Source organism: Hippichthys cyanospilos, chromosome 14 (genome assembly GCF_059441005.1).
Source record: "Hippichthys cyanospilos isolate Australia breed blue-spotted pipefish chromosome 14, RoL_Hcya_1.0, whole genome shotgun sequence".
Taxonomy (NCBI): Eukaryota; Metazoa; Chordata; class Actinopteri; order Syngnathiformes; family Syngnathidae; genus Hippichthys; species Hippichthys cyanospilos.
The window spans coordinates 6493097-6510172 of record NC_142382.1 but is presented as its reverse complement, the minus strand read 5'-3'; the positions used below and the strand labels follow the sequence as shown (position 1 = coordinate 6510172).

The window sequence follows — 17076 nt, the reverse complement described above, 5'->3', positions numbered from 1 at the left end:
AAAAATTATGAAAATACTGTGAAAATTGGTAAAATAAATGGATTACCCCATCAAACAAGCTATGAACATTTGAAATCAATATTCATTATTTATGTTTGAACATATTTAGCAAGACTAAAAATAATAAAACAATGAAATAAATGTTTGTTGGTGTTATTTATTCCATTAAAATCTATTAAAATCATAATAAGCCAAAATGATTGAAGAAAATGACGATTTTATTTTGTGGCGATTTAGCATACCAAGACAGTGGTTCTATCATCTGAAACATTAAAATACAGCATTAAAAAAAAAGAAAAAGCTTCCTGAGAATTTAAATTAATATCATTTGAAGTAAGGATGCTATGAAACTGAAAGCCAATAACGCACAAATTCCACAACTAACAAACTTCATTTGCCAAAATGAGGCCCAATCCGATGCAGGTAACCAAGACAGATAGCCAACATTAAACTGCAAAGATTTTTTTGATCCGATATTATCTTATGGAGGCAGAAGTTGATGTGAAAGATCGATGATAATTTTATATCACTGCTTCAACGAGATTTAAAAAAAAAAAAAAATGTTTCAGCAAATGGATGCTTTACAAAAGCAGTCATCTTAAGCTTTTATATTCAATCTAAGTAAAGGAGTCTTTGTTTGAAATTTGAACCGCACGGGGGAACATTTGTCATTTTTGCCACTGTGTCATTTGTTTCCCAAATGCGGATTTAGTTGAGGGTCAAGGGAGACAAAAGTACGACTCCCGACACACAGATGTTGCATTCATGAAGTGCGTGCCGTCTTCAAAATCTTCGAAACGGTGGGGGCTTTGCTAGAGTTTTGGATTCCTCCGAGGAATGTTTTTAATACATGTGACAAACCTCCAAAAAGTATACAAAGATGAGTCCCCACAATGATATTTTAATTTTGGCATTGTAACTTAAAAAAAAAAAAAATGCAACGAGGAGACGATAAATGCATGTAGATTTCTCTCAACCCAATATATATTTTTGATTAAAAGAATACGTATAATAAGATTGTAATTGTTAGACTTATGCCGAAAAAATATTCCAATAAGAATCAAGATCCTCATTTACTACAGTTGACAACTGATAAACAAAAGTTCTAAAATCGATTTTATGGAAAAAAAAATAACCCCGATTAAGGCCAACAAAATATCGTAAATATGGGTGTTATCATATGAAAGATTGACTTCCATTCCTTACTTTGAATTGCATGCAAGTAATATTTGTGTTGTACGTGTGGAAACACTGCCATCCAATGGTCACAGTTATCACTACAGCGCTAAATTGGCTTGTATTAGGTAAGCATTAGTCAAGGGTGTCAGCTACCCTCCATAAAAAAACATAATTGACGAGAATTCTATTATTTATTATCGTTATTAATATTTCAAAAGACGAGAATTCTCGTCCATGGCACTGAAGGAGTTCTGCGCTCTCAATTTCATTGGATACCTGCTGTCCAATGACATAAAATGTATTCTATTCTGAATGTTAAAAATTTTCCTCAAGTTTCATGTCGCAAGAGGCACATTAATCAGGAAAGGAATCCAACAAAATATGTAAAAATTCCACAAAAAGGAGACTGATTTTAACGCTTGGTCCACAACAGACAGGGACAAAAGGCCTTCCTGCTCCCAACCCCCTCAAACGTGCCCTCACGTCTGCCCTTGACGTGCCCACTCCACTCCACGCACACACACACACACACACACACACACACACACACACACACACAGTGAGAGTTACACACTGTCATGTCAGCTCTGGTCAACTTTATGCTGGTCGGAGAGGGCTGCCGCTCAGTCTCCAACCAAGGTCGGGGTGCGGGGAGGGGGGGTCTGACAGCGGGACACTCGGGGGAGGCGCATCGCCAACGCCGACGGGCATGAATAAACAAACACGTCCTCTCGCCATCACTCAAATGTGTGCGTGTTTATTTTTTTTCTGCTGGGATTTTCAAATGTTTAGCTCTGTATTGTGTACTAATATAACGTACTGTACCACTTGGAGTAGGGCAACGCGATGATATTGCGCATGACACATTAATGATACAACGGAAGAAAATATATTGAATAGAGCTGCAACGATGAATCGACAACTAACCGATTACCAAAAAAAATATAGGTTTATTTTGAATCATCTATGAAGCTTTTAAAGACCTACAACTGTCCAAATGCCCAGAATATTGACATCACAAAAAGAAATATTCTTAGATTTATTTACCCACTATGAAAGCAGATCGATTATTGTGTTGAAAAAGAATAAGACAGTTGCAAACAGCTGCTTAAACGATGGGAAAAAAAAATACCGATTTTCTTCTCAGATGTTGTGGAGCTAAACAAAACATAAATATATATATATATATATATATATATATATATATATATATATATATATATATATATATATATATGTATATATATACATATATATATATATATATATGTATAAAAAGGTAATGAATACACTGCACTGCCAATTTAAAATGAAAATAGCTTTCAATTAATTTGATAATTGACTAGGAGCGAATGATTTTCACACCTCTAAATATGAACGGTTTCTTTGCAAAAAATGGCATTCAATTACCGTATTTTACTACTAGAAGCCGCACCGTTATGCTGTATAAGCCGCAGCAGCAAAAATTGAGAAGAGAATTGATTATTTCAGTAAAAATATAAACACACTGCGCATAACTCATGTATCCAATCATAAATATATAAACACAATCACACATACTGTATGCTGTATTTTACGTGTCATAAACTTCTATGCTAGATCTTATTCAAATCAGACATCATTTTTATACTTTTAATAACACTGTTTTGCACAGCCAGTGACACCGGTTCAATTCCATTTCAATTCCATTTCAGAGTTGTTCCATACATTGACCAGCCGGTGTCTCCTGGTGGCTAAAAAAAAAAAAAAAAAAAAAAAAAAAAAAAAAAAAAAAAAAACCTTCAGATAAGCCATAAGGGCTATAAGGGCTCAAATCATAAGAAAAAAGTTGCAGGTTATATTCCCAAAATTACGATAATCATCAAAGCTATGATTCCCACCCCTAATTGCAAAGTTGCCATTTTTCAAGGCAGAGTACTACTGTACTACTGTACTACTACTGTACTACAATCTACTTGTACTACTGGCGGTCACGGCCAAGAATCGGACCGACACCAACACTTCCTTTTCTTTTTCCTTCTTTCGCTCTATCGCGAAAGTTTCTGACGATGATATTCCATCACGAGTTACTCTGTGATTCCCACAATGACTCGTTATATAAGAATAAATAAAGCTAAACCATGACTGGGGCCAGACTGATGGAAGGGCACGCTTTTTCATGGCGTTAGGCAAATGGCCCCGGCTGCCTTCAACTGTCGCCACCTCCGATTTTTTGACAAATTGGTTGTGAGGCTTTTTACGACTGATGCACATATCGCAAAAATCATTTCTGCCAAGCCCCCCTCGCTCGCTCTGTGTGTGTGTGCGCGCGCGCGGGCGACCTGCCCGTGGGGACATGACAAGCACGGCCAAGCATCGCTCTATCAAGCCCGATCTTTCCAGGACAATGCAAATGATGACAAATTCCATCATCCTACATTATGCGCTTTGCCGCTAATCTCCCTAATTCGAGAGAATCGCGGAGGGTCTCGCCATTTGGGCTTGAGGGGCATGTTTGTCTGATTGAATGATGATGAAACGGCAGCCCCCCCCCCCCCCCCCCCCCCCCCCCCCAATCTTCCATCTATGACCATCTAGTCTCCTCGTCTCATCATGCTCTTTTTCCTGTTTTTTTCTTCTTCTTCTTGTTACACTTTATAATACAGATTGCGAAATGTCTACTCATGACGACAACATGATGTGCTTGAGTATTATTGCTTCAAAGGTTTTGGATAAAATCAAGAAAGATATCGACAAGCTATGGCTGAGTTCACAAGAGGAGTGGGTGTTGTAGTACCATCAAGTCTCGACAGATGGCAGTATGGCTGCATGAAAAGGCAAGGCCGGAAACAGTCCAATAAGCGACTGTCAAACTTTTTTTTCCTTGTTGCCCAAAGTCAAAATGTTCAATTTAATAAAGTACAGATTTCAGTAGTCAACGGCAGTAATATTGAGAAAGCTGTAAATCTGTTTGTGGGCCGCACTGCCGAAAACTGCTACATGAGAATTGCCTGTGTCTATTTTCTTTTCTTTTATAAAATAATTACAAAGCACTGTATTGCTTTGGTGATACAGCAATGTCAATAAACATACAGAAAATACTAACAAAATGTCTCTTTGTTATTATGATGCTTGTGTATTTATGTAAAAAAAACATATATAATGTAATAATGATAAAAAAACTAATAGTAGAAAAAAACAACACTAGAAAATTCAGCAAAAAAAAACAAGGAATTAGTTAGCTAAAAAACACATTCATTCCAACCTTGCTATGACTTAAAAAAATGAACGACAAAACCAAGAGATAAATAAAAATACAATAAAATCCTGTATAGTTTACTCATACTGGAAAACATGTGGTAAATTATTTTATATTATAAGTATTACACTTTGGCATCATCTTTCATATTCATACTGTCCAATACTTCAAAGCCATAAATAATCCCTAATATTTATGTTATGATTTCCATCTGTCTTTACAGTTTGATGATGAACAGCAAAACCAATAGACATATGTAGAAAAACACCATGAAATGCCGTATACTCCTAATAAAAAAAGTTCATATTTTTTACCTTTTGAACACACTTTCAGACTTAATAATTATGTCACAATTTCAACCATAATCATCCAAACAGTAAAATCGACAAAAAAAAAAAACAAGTACATGAGAAACTAACTGACAAATTTCGAAAGTGGCAGCAGATAACTCCAAAACGTCGGCGTTCCAAACAGAAATGAAATCTCAACTTCATAACCGATGTTGAGCCTGACAGTGAACACCCCATAGTGTATTATTCATCCTTCTTTTCGGCAAAGGGCGACCTGATGACAGTGGCATTTGAAATATGAATGACCCCGTGCTCAAAAGTTCCCACTCCGACGAATTGCCTCCCTCTGCAATTTATGAGCGAGTACCCCCCCCCAAAAAAAAAAAAAACTAACTAAAATGTAAAGTAAACGCTAATATTCTCTGTCATCTGTGGCGCTGCAAAAAAAAAATAAAAAAAATGGAAATGCTGGCATATTGTTGCATGTGGATGTAATAATCATTTCTAACCAGAGGCAGAGACTGTCACTTTTAATGTGCGCAACTTAAGGAATCGCAGAACTGGGGCATAATAATCACATACATCATGTGCTGCTGGAGCAAATTCCTAAAATACAAAAAAAAAAAAAAAAAAAGAAGCTGAGCAGCATCAGTGTTACATTCGCTAGTCATTTTGCGCTCCTCTTTCATGAATCTTGTGCTCGCCAAACAAACTACAAATAAAACACACAAATCATGAATATGGAAATACAGTACTCGATTTAATCTTTCTTTAATTTTACATGCTGTAGGCTACTGATCTGTCAAGTTTATATTTCAAAAGGCACAATCTTTAACTTCCTTCTGTGGGTAAATGAGATTGTTTTCATCTCTATATTATGAATTATTTTTCTTTCGACGCCAGCTATATTTCCAACCATGATATTAGATGTCAAGTATTTATTGGCTCTAATTAAAAAAATAAATAAATAAAAATACTGAGGTCTAATTGTAGCTGCTGGGCTCTAATACCGGACAATCTGTATTATCTCAAATATACAATAAAATAAAAATGTTTTTTCAAGGTGCCTTCTCGTTCAGGGGTTCTCAAATGGGGGTACAGGTACCCCTGGGGGTACTTGAAGGAACTACAGGAGTACTCAAGATTTTCAATAAAACAAAGATGCAAAAATCCTTTCAAAATGATTATAGAATTAACTAAATGTTTCAGAAAAATATAAGTTCATAAAACTGAAAATTTACAGTATGTTCAGTGGGTTATTCAATTTCAATTTTTATTTTAAAAACCCAGTTTTTACACCGTACTAAATTGGTTGGACCCAATTTGTCAGGTGCCACCTCTCGTTACCTGTCAAGTTAATGATTTAGTACATGATAATAAAGTTCTAAAAAGGACACAGAAGGAAGGAAAAGGAAGTTATTTTTGTGGAAAAATATTTATTAATAATTAAGTTGATGATTTTTAAAAACATTTTTGTGAACAGATCTCTACTGTACTGTAATCCCAAAACAGGACAATTCATGTTTAACATTTTTCTGCGGACAGATAATTACTCATAATTATTTCCTTTTGAGAGCAGATTTGACACTTTATGTTCTTTAGTGGACAAATATTGATAAATTATTTCATTTTGATAACAGATTTCTTCTATGATCCAAAAGAAGATATTTAAGATTGCTTATTTTTTTTATGGATCAATACAAATGAAGTTTGAAAGGTCCTAATGTTTAATAAATCAGACTGATGGCATGTTTTAAGTTTTTTTTTTTTAAACCAAAAAATGCTTTGCACTGGTTAAGGGATACTTGGCTGAAAACATATTTCGCTACAGAAAAAAGGTTGTTCTGGTCAGTCTGGATTCAACGTTTCACTCATAGCAACTTAAGCTTCCGAAGCGGAAGAATGTGATTTATTTTTTAATTTACTTGACATTTTTGCTTTAAATTTACTTTATAAAAAGGTACTCTATGTTCTAAATAAATGTGTTGACTCCCTGGTATTGACATGTCTATTGTGGACCCCTTTAAAATTTTTACAGGTATATTTATCTCTCATTGTAAGTAAGAATAAAACAAATGTTCATATTGATATAAATGTCTCCCCCTAACTGGTTATAAATGTACATTTCACAAGAAGCATTTCCAGTTTCTCGATGTGAATGTGATTTTCCTTAAACAGTGAATTTAATCTTTTTTTTTCACCCAATTGGATTTTCCACCCAATTATTAAACACAAGGGCGCCTGTTTTGCTCAGTCGGTATATGGCGCGTGTGTTTATTTAACAAGGAGCATCTTCAGCATCCTTCTCGCGCATGTGCGTGTTTGTGTTTGGGCCCTGTCAGCTCTTGTCACTGCAGGGGGAAGAATTCCAGGCAGGCAGCTCTGAATATAGCAGCTAGTTACCATAGTAATAGTACGGTCGTATATCTCTCTCATTTCACAACGGCGACGTTCGCGGGCTACGTTTTTATCTATGCATTTCCTCTTCACTTATTGCAACGTACAGCAAAAGGAAGCACGTTGACCCGCCCTTGACGAGCAGAGCCAATACCGATCATGGAGACAGGGGAGGGGCTGGCTGTAATTGACGTGTTTTGACTGAGTGTTTGCCGTTGTTGATAGCGGGAGTGTCGTGGCGGATAGCGGCGGTAGCGAAAATACACACTGGCGGGTCTGTGAACCTCTTGAAACTGCCGCACGCACCAACCAAAAAGAAAAAAAGGAAATCTGCAATTGCTCAATACATTTGAACTCATTCCCTGCCGGTGACGGCTTTCGACGTCAAAGATTTATTTTAACTGGGCTGGCAGTGAATAGGTTAAAACTGATACAACATGGAGGTAACGACTTTCACCTCCCAACAGCCAAAAAGTTCAAACTGTAATGAAAGTGTATGAAATTAAGGGAATAGTACACGATGTGCACCATTAAAAGATGTATTTATTTATTTTTAATGCATAAAAGCAAATAGTTGCCTTTTTTTTTTACATGTAGGTCATGACTTTCACCTCCCAACAGCCAAAAAGTTCAAACTGTAATGAAAGCGTATGAAAATAAGGGATTAGCACACGATGTGCACCATTAATAGATGTATTTATTTATTTTTAATGCATAAAAGCAAATATTTGCCATTTTTTCTCTCTCGAAAGACAAAGTTGCTGAAATGTAGGATGACAAAAAGAGTATGTGATAGGAGAAAATGTAATATTTTTACGATTTGTATTTAAACTATAGCTTGAAACGATGAATCAGTTATAAAAAAATGGTTATTGATTAATATGTTGTGGCTCTTATTTTGTGTGTCTCTCTCTCTCTCTCTCTCTCTCTCTATATATATATATATATATATATATATATATATATATATATATATATATATATATATATATATACATGCACACACACACACATACACGCACACACATAGTATATATACATTTAGAAGTGTAAACCACTGCCAGTTGATGGGTCAACTAAAAATCAGAGTGGTGGTTATGAATCTTAAGCTATTAACCTGACAACGAATCATTAAACTATTTCATTACTGTTGATGCAGCACTTGTATTAGAACTCATCAATTGTGCATACGGAACTCATGTTGTGGTCATTTACCAGCCAAGCATGTCCACTAGCAACTATACAGTACGTAATCCTATTAATAATTAAAACTAAGGCGATATGTGGCTCTGTCGCGCTTTTTTGCTTCCGAGGCAGTCAAGCACCAATAACAATACGCGGAGAGCCCCTCAGAGGCGATCATGCTCTGGTCCATTAATGAGCAGGAGTGTGGCCACCGTTTTGAAAGACGATGCGCTCTGACACATCCACTCCCTGCCCGCGTCCTCCCGACTATGCTAATACCAGCCCGTGTCCACCGCGTGGTGCTGGCCGCAGAAGAGTGGTGAGTGTGGGGTTGTGGGGGGGAGTGACGCAAGTCCCGCATCAAACTGTCTGTGAGACGATGACCCCGAAACACAGGCCGTTGCTTCCAGAGTTGACTGGCGCTTCGAACCCACGTCGACGCGGATGTATGGTACCGTACGTGCTGGGAAGCCTCAAACAAGCGGGAAGGGGATTCCGGTCCCGGGATCGAATTACACAAGCATGTTTGCGGAATGAGTCCTAAGTGAGAGCAGACCTCCACCAAGGCTGAAGTGTGTGTCTGTCATGTGCGAAGTCAATGAGTTGACAATGCCATTTGGGGATTGTCGCTACAAGAAAGTGCTATGTGGTATCTCTATGATCTGATTGCAACTGACAGACTGGGAACATCTAAGGGGGATTTTCAATGTTAAATTGAAGTTGCTGGGAAATGAAGACTCTGGATGAGGTCCGGTTTAAATATTGTAGTTTTTTATTTAAGGTACTTCTGCTAGCTAACTATAACTCCATAATGTGAACTCGTCTCAATTTAAATATATATTTACTTTCAACCACTCAAAAAGTTCAGTGGCATCAGCCCTATCCATACATCTATTTTTTGGTGGGGGCCACCTATGACCCCTTTATGTACAAAAATTGTAAAAACATAATAATAGCAAAAGTAACTACACTATATATTTATATGTTTATGTAATTGAAATAGGAATTATGTGAAGATTAGAGAATGACTTTTGAAGCCTTTTGCATTATGGGAGTCCAAGCTAAGCCAATCATCGAAGTCATTGAAAGGCTTTCAAATGTCACAAGTTGGCCACTAGCGCCACCTGACTGTTTTGGGGCGTCAACGCAAAAATTTCTATTGTGCCCCGTTTGCGAGTTGCTTTTGAAAGGATGCAAAAATCAGGGGGAATGCAAGATAAAAGATTAGGTTTTCAATCTGTCCTGAATTGACAATATTTCCATTTTTAAATGGCAGTAAATGAGCCTGACATGGGCTACATTTGAACCCAATAAGGGGCAATTCTCGACCTCCCCTTTGCAAGCATTTAGAAGGGCGATTTGTATGCTTTTCTTTCGATATCACATCCATCCATACATCTGTACGGTATAGTGAGCATCGAGCTGCCTGTCACATGACACAGCAGTTTGGAGAAGTCTCACTCCTTTTGATGAATGGCTTTGGTGCATGTGCACTTCAAGGGAAGTCACTTGACCTCTATGTTTGTATATCGGATGGCATACAAGACGACACAAGCGGGGGGCCAGGTGGGAAGTCAATCAGTCGTCATCATGCCCGTCATTCAATGAGTATTCGGACAAAAGGTCTATGTCATCGACAAGTCATTTGAGTATTCCGAAAAGGAAACAAATGTAAACGGGCGATGACAAGTTCCTGAACATTCCGGAGCTCATTTTTCATCGACTTAATAACTTTGCAGGCTCCGCCCGTTTTCACACAGCGCAAAAATAAATCCGTAGAGTGCGATAAGAGGGAGAGGTGAGATAAAAGCCAGGTTTTAAGAGACGATGGCAAACAAGGAGGAAGAAGTGTCAAGGTGCTGACAGGTTTCACCTCCTCGGGGAGATCTGTTAATAGTTTGCCCGATCAATTTTTATTGCATTCGGAATACAGTAAAATATCTTGCTTAATTTGTTAGCACGGCAAGAAGACTTTTTCAGGATAATTACTCGTTGGTGCTAGTTTAGGCAGATGGTGTCTCCCTTTGTGGACTGTTAGGTGGTACAGACTGCCTCCAAAGTATAATACCAACTGCTTCTGACTCAATTTGAAGTACCGTATTTTCCATACCATGAGGCCCATATAAAAGCCCTTAATGTTCTCATAAGTCAACGGTACGGCCATTTCCCACTGACACAAAGACGTAAGGAAAGGAACACAAACAGTACATACCGTATGCTAGCAACCAAAATCAATCAGCGAGCATTACGTAATGTGTACAGTACATACAGTGGCAGGGATAAACCAATCATAGAAAATTATGTATTACATATAGTCCATTCGCTGGGAGCGATAAATCATTTTCGCTTCCTATGCACCTTTTCATATGGCGCACCAAAATGTATGGGGTTTAGTACGGAAATAGATCCCAAAATTATATGTGTGGTGCAAAAAATATGCTATAGAAACCATCACAAAATCTTTATTGACTAGTGTTTTAGGCCTTGTCTACACATAGCCCGGGTTCTTGCAAACGGGCAGTAAAAGTCTCTGTTTTGCCCGATTTGCAATACTGTATGTGGTCAGGCTTTATTTGTGTTTTGTTTTTCATTAAAACCAATTGTTTTAAAACCTCCGACCAAAGTGGGGATTTTCTCAAGCTTCCGGTTTCGTGGTTGCGCGTAACCATCTTCAAGAGAGATTTGCATCAACGCTCTACTTTTTTTCCGGCCAAAGATGCAGATACCGGTGACGTCAAAGGTGGACGTTCTTTCTGATTGGACGTGTCAGAGAATTTTTTTTACCGAAGGTGAACAGTGTCAATCCGTCCAAAAACATTCCTAACCCCGTTGTTCAGTATTTCCTACTCCAGTCAGAAGATTATACAAATGCTAATATGTGTCTGGCTATACCACCGCCGCCCTCTGACGCTAATTGGTGGTGTCAGATTCACTTTGCTGCCGTTCCTGGTGGTCCACTTTGACAATTTTCAAAATCCAATGCAAATTCTACTGTGGCTCGGCGCACGCCAGCTCTCCACAAGGTTGTCGATTGTCACTCACCATTTGGGCAAACTTGAAAGATATGAGTGGCGCGGGGCTAACGCTTAGCGTCGACTTCCACCTCCATCCCCTCCGAACGCCGCTCTCACAATGTGATCAGCAAGTATAATTTCCCAGCAAATATCCCAGGGGTGAACTGTTCTACCTAAACAGGTAAGAAGAGATGCTAAAGAAGTTTGTCTATTGAAGTTCGCACAAGCCAACCGGCCAATCAAAGGAAGTTACTGGAAAATCAAACAATGCAGTCTTTTTTAGTTAGTTTGTATCCCCTAAACATCAGGCTTTATATGTGAAAAATCCATTCTGCAATCCTGCAATGTCAATTTGAATTCCATTAATTGTTTAGCCTTCCTAAAGTAGACCCGTGTTTCAATTACACTAATTGAGCGTAATTGTTTAAAAGCTAAAGCCATGAAACTTTTATTCTTCCAGTGCTGGTTTAAGTGTCAGTTTGACGTCATCATCTTTGGTTTGTCGGTGAATTGACGCATGAACTAAAGTGGTAAAGCTTCTTAATTGGATTATGCAAAATGGTGTCAGCCACAATTGGCGGGCGGCTTTGCAATTGGATCTCTGATAAGACAGCAAAAGCAATTAATGGCAGGATAGTTTGATGCAAACACGCTGTGATAAGATTAATGTGAATCAGGTAACTGAAGTCCTTAAAGGCCTAGCACACATTTTTGCCCCCAGAGCCATGAATTGACAACATAAAGGTTAACTATTTATTTAAATCAAAATCCAAGAATAATATGTCAATATTTGCCATTACTTGTGACAAACCAGGCGGCCGGTTGACAACTTTGAAGGTCTGGCGTCATGTGTCAAGCTAATCGACATGTTAGCGTCTGTCAACGAGGATATCCCCTGTGAACAATAAAAATAAGGCAAAAGACCGCTACTTTACAGCAGCGCCTACCCAATGTACTGCAATAACACTGCCACGCGCTGTGCTATCGCGGAGTCTGAAGCAGTCTAACAGCTTGTTATGACTCGGTCTTGTTCGGTTGCAAATGGATGTACTTTTGCTTCAAACTAAAGCATTGACAAGGTCATGGCATCACACAAGGGCGTTTTGACAACAACTCTTCATGACTTTCAGATGGTGAGCTTGTGGCTGTGAGTAAGAGTGCTATGTGGAGGAGGGGGTGAGATTTTGTGATGATGTTTGAGGGAATTAAAACACAGGCTCAGTCAAGGTCTTTAAGACAACTTGAATTGTAAAGAATGGTCAGGTGGAGGTGGGCGCAGTAGCACAGTAGTGCTGATGCTACAGGGAGAGTTAGTGGCCGCTCACCATGCTCTGATTCACTGTGTGTTTTGTGTTGTAAACTACAATACGGTTTGCACTAAAAAAAAAAAAAAAAAAAAGACACATACCTGTTTGCCCTCTGTACTACGTAAGGTTAGGAGACCACTGGGCATGGGAAAGACAGTTGGGGGAGATTTTATTAAACATATTTCAATCACTAAGGATGTACCCCACTGACTGCGAAACGAGGGACTGTATTTGTTAATTCCCTTATTTTTGATTGTACCACCAATATCCACCAATTGAGACATTATCTAGACAAAACCAAGACTTTTGGAGGTCAAAACCCAGACAAGACCAAGACTTTTGGAAGTTGAGAACAAGGCATAAAGTGTGTACATCAACGATTAAAACTAATTCTGCTGTTGTTTTTGTAGCAGTACAGCGAAGCAAATCTCAAATTCAAGCAAAAGTGTTGTTACACGTCTACAAATGATAGTTTCTCACTGATCACAGGAGTATTTGAAAGTTTGTCAGGTCCAAAACTGAGACAAGCGACCATAAACATGACTTCGAATCGGAGTCGAGACAGAGACCTTCAAAAAGTAGTCTTAAGACCTGCCTTTAGACCAAGACCGATCTTAGGAATTGCAACAGTAACAGTCACATATTCCAATAATGAGGTAACAAGCAGTCATCAAACTAGACTCACAAATTTGGGAGTCTGTAAAAATGTCTTGTGCCAGTGAATTTATGATTTCGCAATGATCCAAATTAAAACTGTTCGTTTTGGTGGAGGTTTTGCAGCATTTCTCGTTCGGAATTATTTCAAGCAAGACAAATTTATGACAAATGTCCACGAGGCTTTTTGGAAATAGAAGCCAAGAGTAAAGAGTGCCGGGAAAGCGCAACGAAAGCGACGGGGGTTGGAATGCAATAAAGAACCCCAAACCGCACGGAAGAAGCACGGTCGTAGATGTTCTTTGGTATCTCGTTTCAACCGCGGGATTTACAAGAGCACGCTTTTAAAACGATGCTGACGTATTATAGCTTCTCTTATTGGAAGAATGGTATCGCGCAAACGGATGATGAGTTTGCGTCGATCAACGACACACCTGTTGAGATCTTTACGAGCAAGAATAAGTGGCTTGGCTGCGAGATGCTAGTGAATGTGATGAGTGAGAAATTTCTTTATGGGGTTTTAAAAAGGTGGTCCAACACAATTGTAACTGAACAAACAATTGGGAAATAGACTGTTTTTGAGGAAGAGTGAGCTTGATATATATATATATATATATATATATATATATATATATATATATATATATATATATATATATATATATGTGTGTGTGTGTGTGTGTGTGTGTGTGTGTGTGTGTGTGGATGAATGGGAGATTTTCAAGGAACAAATTTCACCGTTTAACATCGGCAACGCCACTGGCTTCACTTGTGTATATTCGGAGAGGAGCGCTGCAATCCACTAGCATTTAATCACAAATGGTTTAAGTAAAACAGTAGCTTGAGAAGGACACATCTGAATACCCCACTGAAATAAAAAAAAAATGGCAAGTAAATCCAAGATTGCAACAGCTATCTAAGATAGAGATTTCAGAAGTCTAAAGCACGCTCAAGTCCACAATCTGTTTTGAGTCACGGTCACACGTGCTGTCAAAGCATGAATGGCTAATCCACACTTGTTCGAATTCATACACAGGTTTGGCAGCTGCATCAAGGACAGCTTGCAGGAGATGGACAATATCCTTGTTGACAGTACCTTGACAAGTGTAATCCCGGATAATACATGCTGGGTAAACAAACAAACAAACAAAAAACGCAGGGACAAGCGCTCAACCGCGGCACCGCATTTCCCCCAGCTCCGATGTTGGGATATGACATTCTTTCTGGGCACCGAGTGACAAAAATGGAGACGCGCTTCCGACAGTGAGGGACAAAATACAGAATCGTACAAAACCACAATCATACGCTGCAGCACACATAAACAGCAACTGAGGCAAATACATAAAAAGCATCATGTAACTACGCATCATGGGAACGTTCGCTGAGATCCTCTCAATCCCTTCATTTGTCCACCAATTTGACGTTATGCTTTTTGCAAACCATAACACAAACGCAACAATTAGAACTACTGTCTGTGATGTGTCACTTAAAAACAAGGAGCTAGTTGCGGAAAATCATCGAAAAACCAAATGGGTTTATGGGTGGAAAAGAAATCAATAACAGGCCCTTAATCACCAAAAGTAATCAATTACTTTAACATTTTCAGTAATTACATGTAAGTAAGCAATTACCTGAGTATTTGATGATCAAAACTCATTTATTACTTTACTACTTCATTCATTTAGTACCAGCCATTTTGAGACCCGATGTAAATGTAAAAAAATGCCTGGGATTGAATGTTTCGCCTCTCCAATCTCGTGTGACTTTTCGTCTGGTGGGATTTGTGTCTAATCCCATCCGTAACAAACTCCCATTCAACCACCACCAAACGCCTTCCTTCTATTTTCTGTGTGGGCAAAGTTCTTACCCTGAGGGCTTGGCTGTAAGGCCCGATGTTGGCCGGGGCCCAGTGAGATAAACTCTGCACGTGCAGCGCTTCTCTCTGATGAAAGCAGTCCTCGGCGGCCGGCTCGCTCCACTTATGGAGGAGGCAGTCCATCTGAAGCAGATGGCCGGGCGGCAGCGAGGCCTGGACGCACACCCTGGGGAGCAAAAAAAAAGTGATTTGCAACCGTTACTCTGAATGTGAGCGGGCTTGAAGATTTTACCTGGCGGGAGGGTTGCTGGCAAAGTGGTTCTTATAGATGGCGTTGAGTGCGCCAAAGTCCTCCATGCTGCTCACATACAGGTGAACAAGGACAATGTCCTTCATGCTCCAGCCTTTGGCATCCAGCTCACCTGCAAACAGGATCCGAGTCACAGTGAAAATTGTAATCATGGAAGTTTATATACATAAGGTTTAAAGCAAAATTCATCCAGTGATAATAATTCATCTAGTGATAATGTTCACTCAGTCTGAAAAGGCATATTGCATCCTTGGATTTGTTGTAAGCATTGATTGGCTTGATGTGTGCTGTGTGACAAATGGTGCTCAGATCGAATATGTTTGAAAAGTGCAAATGAGATTGGACATGAATGGCTTTCGCAATATTTTAGGCATGTTTTATATAGGCAAGAGTTTTTGAGACAGTCACTGTCAAAATATGCAACAGATTTGGAGCATCCCGTACTATTTGTATTGTGTGTATCTGTCTTGATTCTCTTCTTTTTTTATATCAGAAAATACATCTTTGTTTACTGCCACTGTCTATAAAAAAAAAAAAAGTGAGTCTTTTTTTTTCGGCTGACTTCGTGAATTAATTCTATTTATTATTAATATTTTTAAAATCTAGATTAAGTAACTACAGTAAGTGACCCAAATGATCAAACCAGAGAACTGAACTTTTTTTTTTTAATTTCTCTTTGTTCCCCTTTTCTTCAATAGTTCGTATGTTTAAAAAAAAAAAAAAATAAATAAATAAATATATATATATATATATATATATATATATATATATATATATATATATATATATATACACTTGATATATATTTTTGGTCTGGTCTCAGTTAGGAGGAAAAACATCAAGAAAAAAATAAACGTGAACCTGCTATAGATGTAGTCATAAATGAAAATCCATGTCGTAGATGTTGATTTTATTGTTTTATGAATTAATTTTGTTATAAATCTATTTTTCATAAAAATTGCTATTTTTTGACTAAAACTGTTCAAATCTTCAAAATTTTAGCATTTCATCAGTTAACTCTTCTGTTTATGTTGAATCAAAATTAAAAAAAAAAAAGAAAACATTTGCTTTTATTTTGGAATAAAAAAAACATTTTTTTTGGCTCCTTTTGTTGACAATTTTAGGACTGAATCAGGAACTGAATCCTAGTTATTTTATTTCACTCCTAGTTAATGTATTTTATTTCAACTAATGTCTTCTTTTGGATACACATTTAAACTTCAATCCGAATCATCACTAACATAATCCATTGAAAAATCTATTACAAAAAAAAATGTTAGTTATAGCTCTAAAGCAACAACAAAAGTTCTTACTGATGGTCAGTTGAAGCATTCAGTTTGAAGATTAGCTCCAAAAATCACTCTACTGCGAGAGTAGGCATTTTTCAACTTTTGTTGTTGTTGTTGTTGGATGCAAGGCTCCTCGAGGCATCGCTTAGCAGTAGAGCCAACCTGTGCATTTGCAAAGCATCTTCTTTGTGCCGAAGATCGTTTTGTTGATGTATTTTTAACACGACTGAAGCCGCAGTAAAACGCTAATGGTGTTTGTCCCTCCATGTAAGCGTGCGCAGCGTGTGTGCCTGTCGAGTGCAAACACAGGCTCACCACCAAAAAAAAAAAGCAAAAAAAAAAAGCGCTCAAAGCCAAGTCTCCCCTCGCAATCATTTGAAAGAGCTTCAAGTTTGTT

At 38.1% G+C, this 17076-nt stretch overlaps 1 protein-coding gene across 7 annotated transcripts in view; it reads right to left on the bottom strand.

Annotated features, from left to right (window-relative positions):
* Positions 1-17076, bottom strand: part of dph6 (diphthamine biosynthesis 6) — an 88557-nt gene that overhangs the window by 23134 nt on the left and 48347 nt on the right. For all 7 annotated transcript variants that reach the window (XM_088434029.1, XM_088434030.1, XM_088434033.1 and 4 more), the window contains 2 exons: positions 15373-15502; positions 15132-15306 (listed from right to left, as the gene is read on the bottom strand). In XM_088434029.1, coding sequence (XP_088290155.1) covers positions 15132-15306; positions 15373-15502 — 305 coding nt within the window. The remainder of the gene's footprint in view (positions 1-15131; positions 15307-15372; positions 15503-17076) is intronic.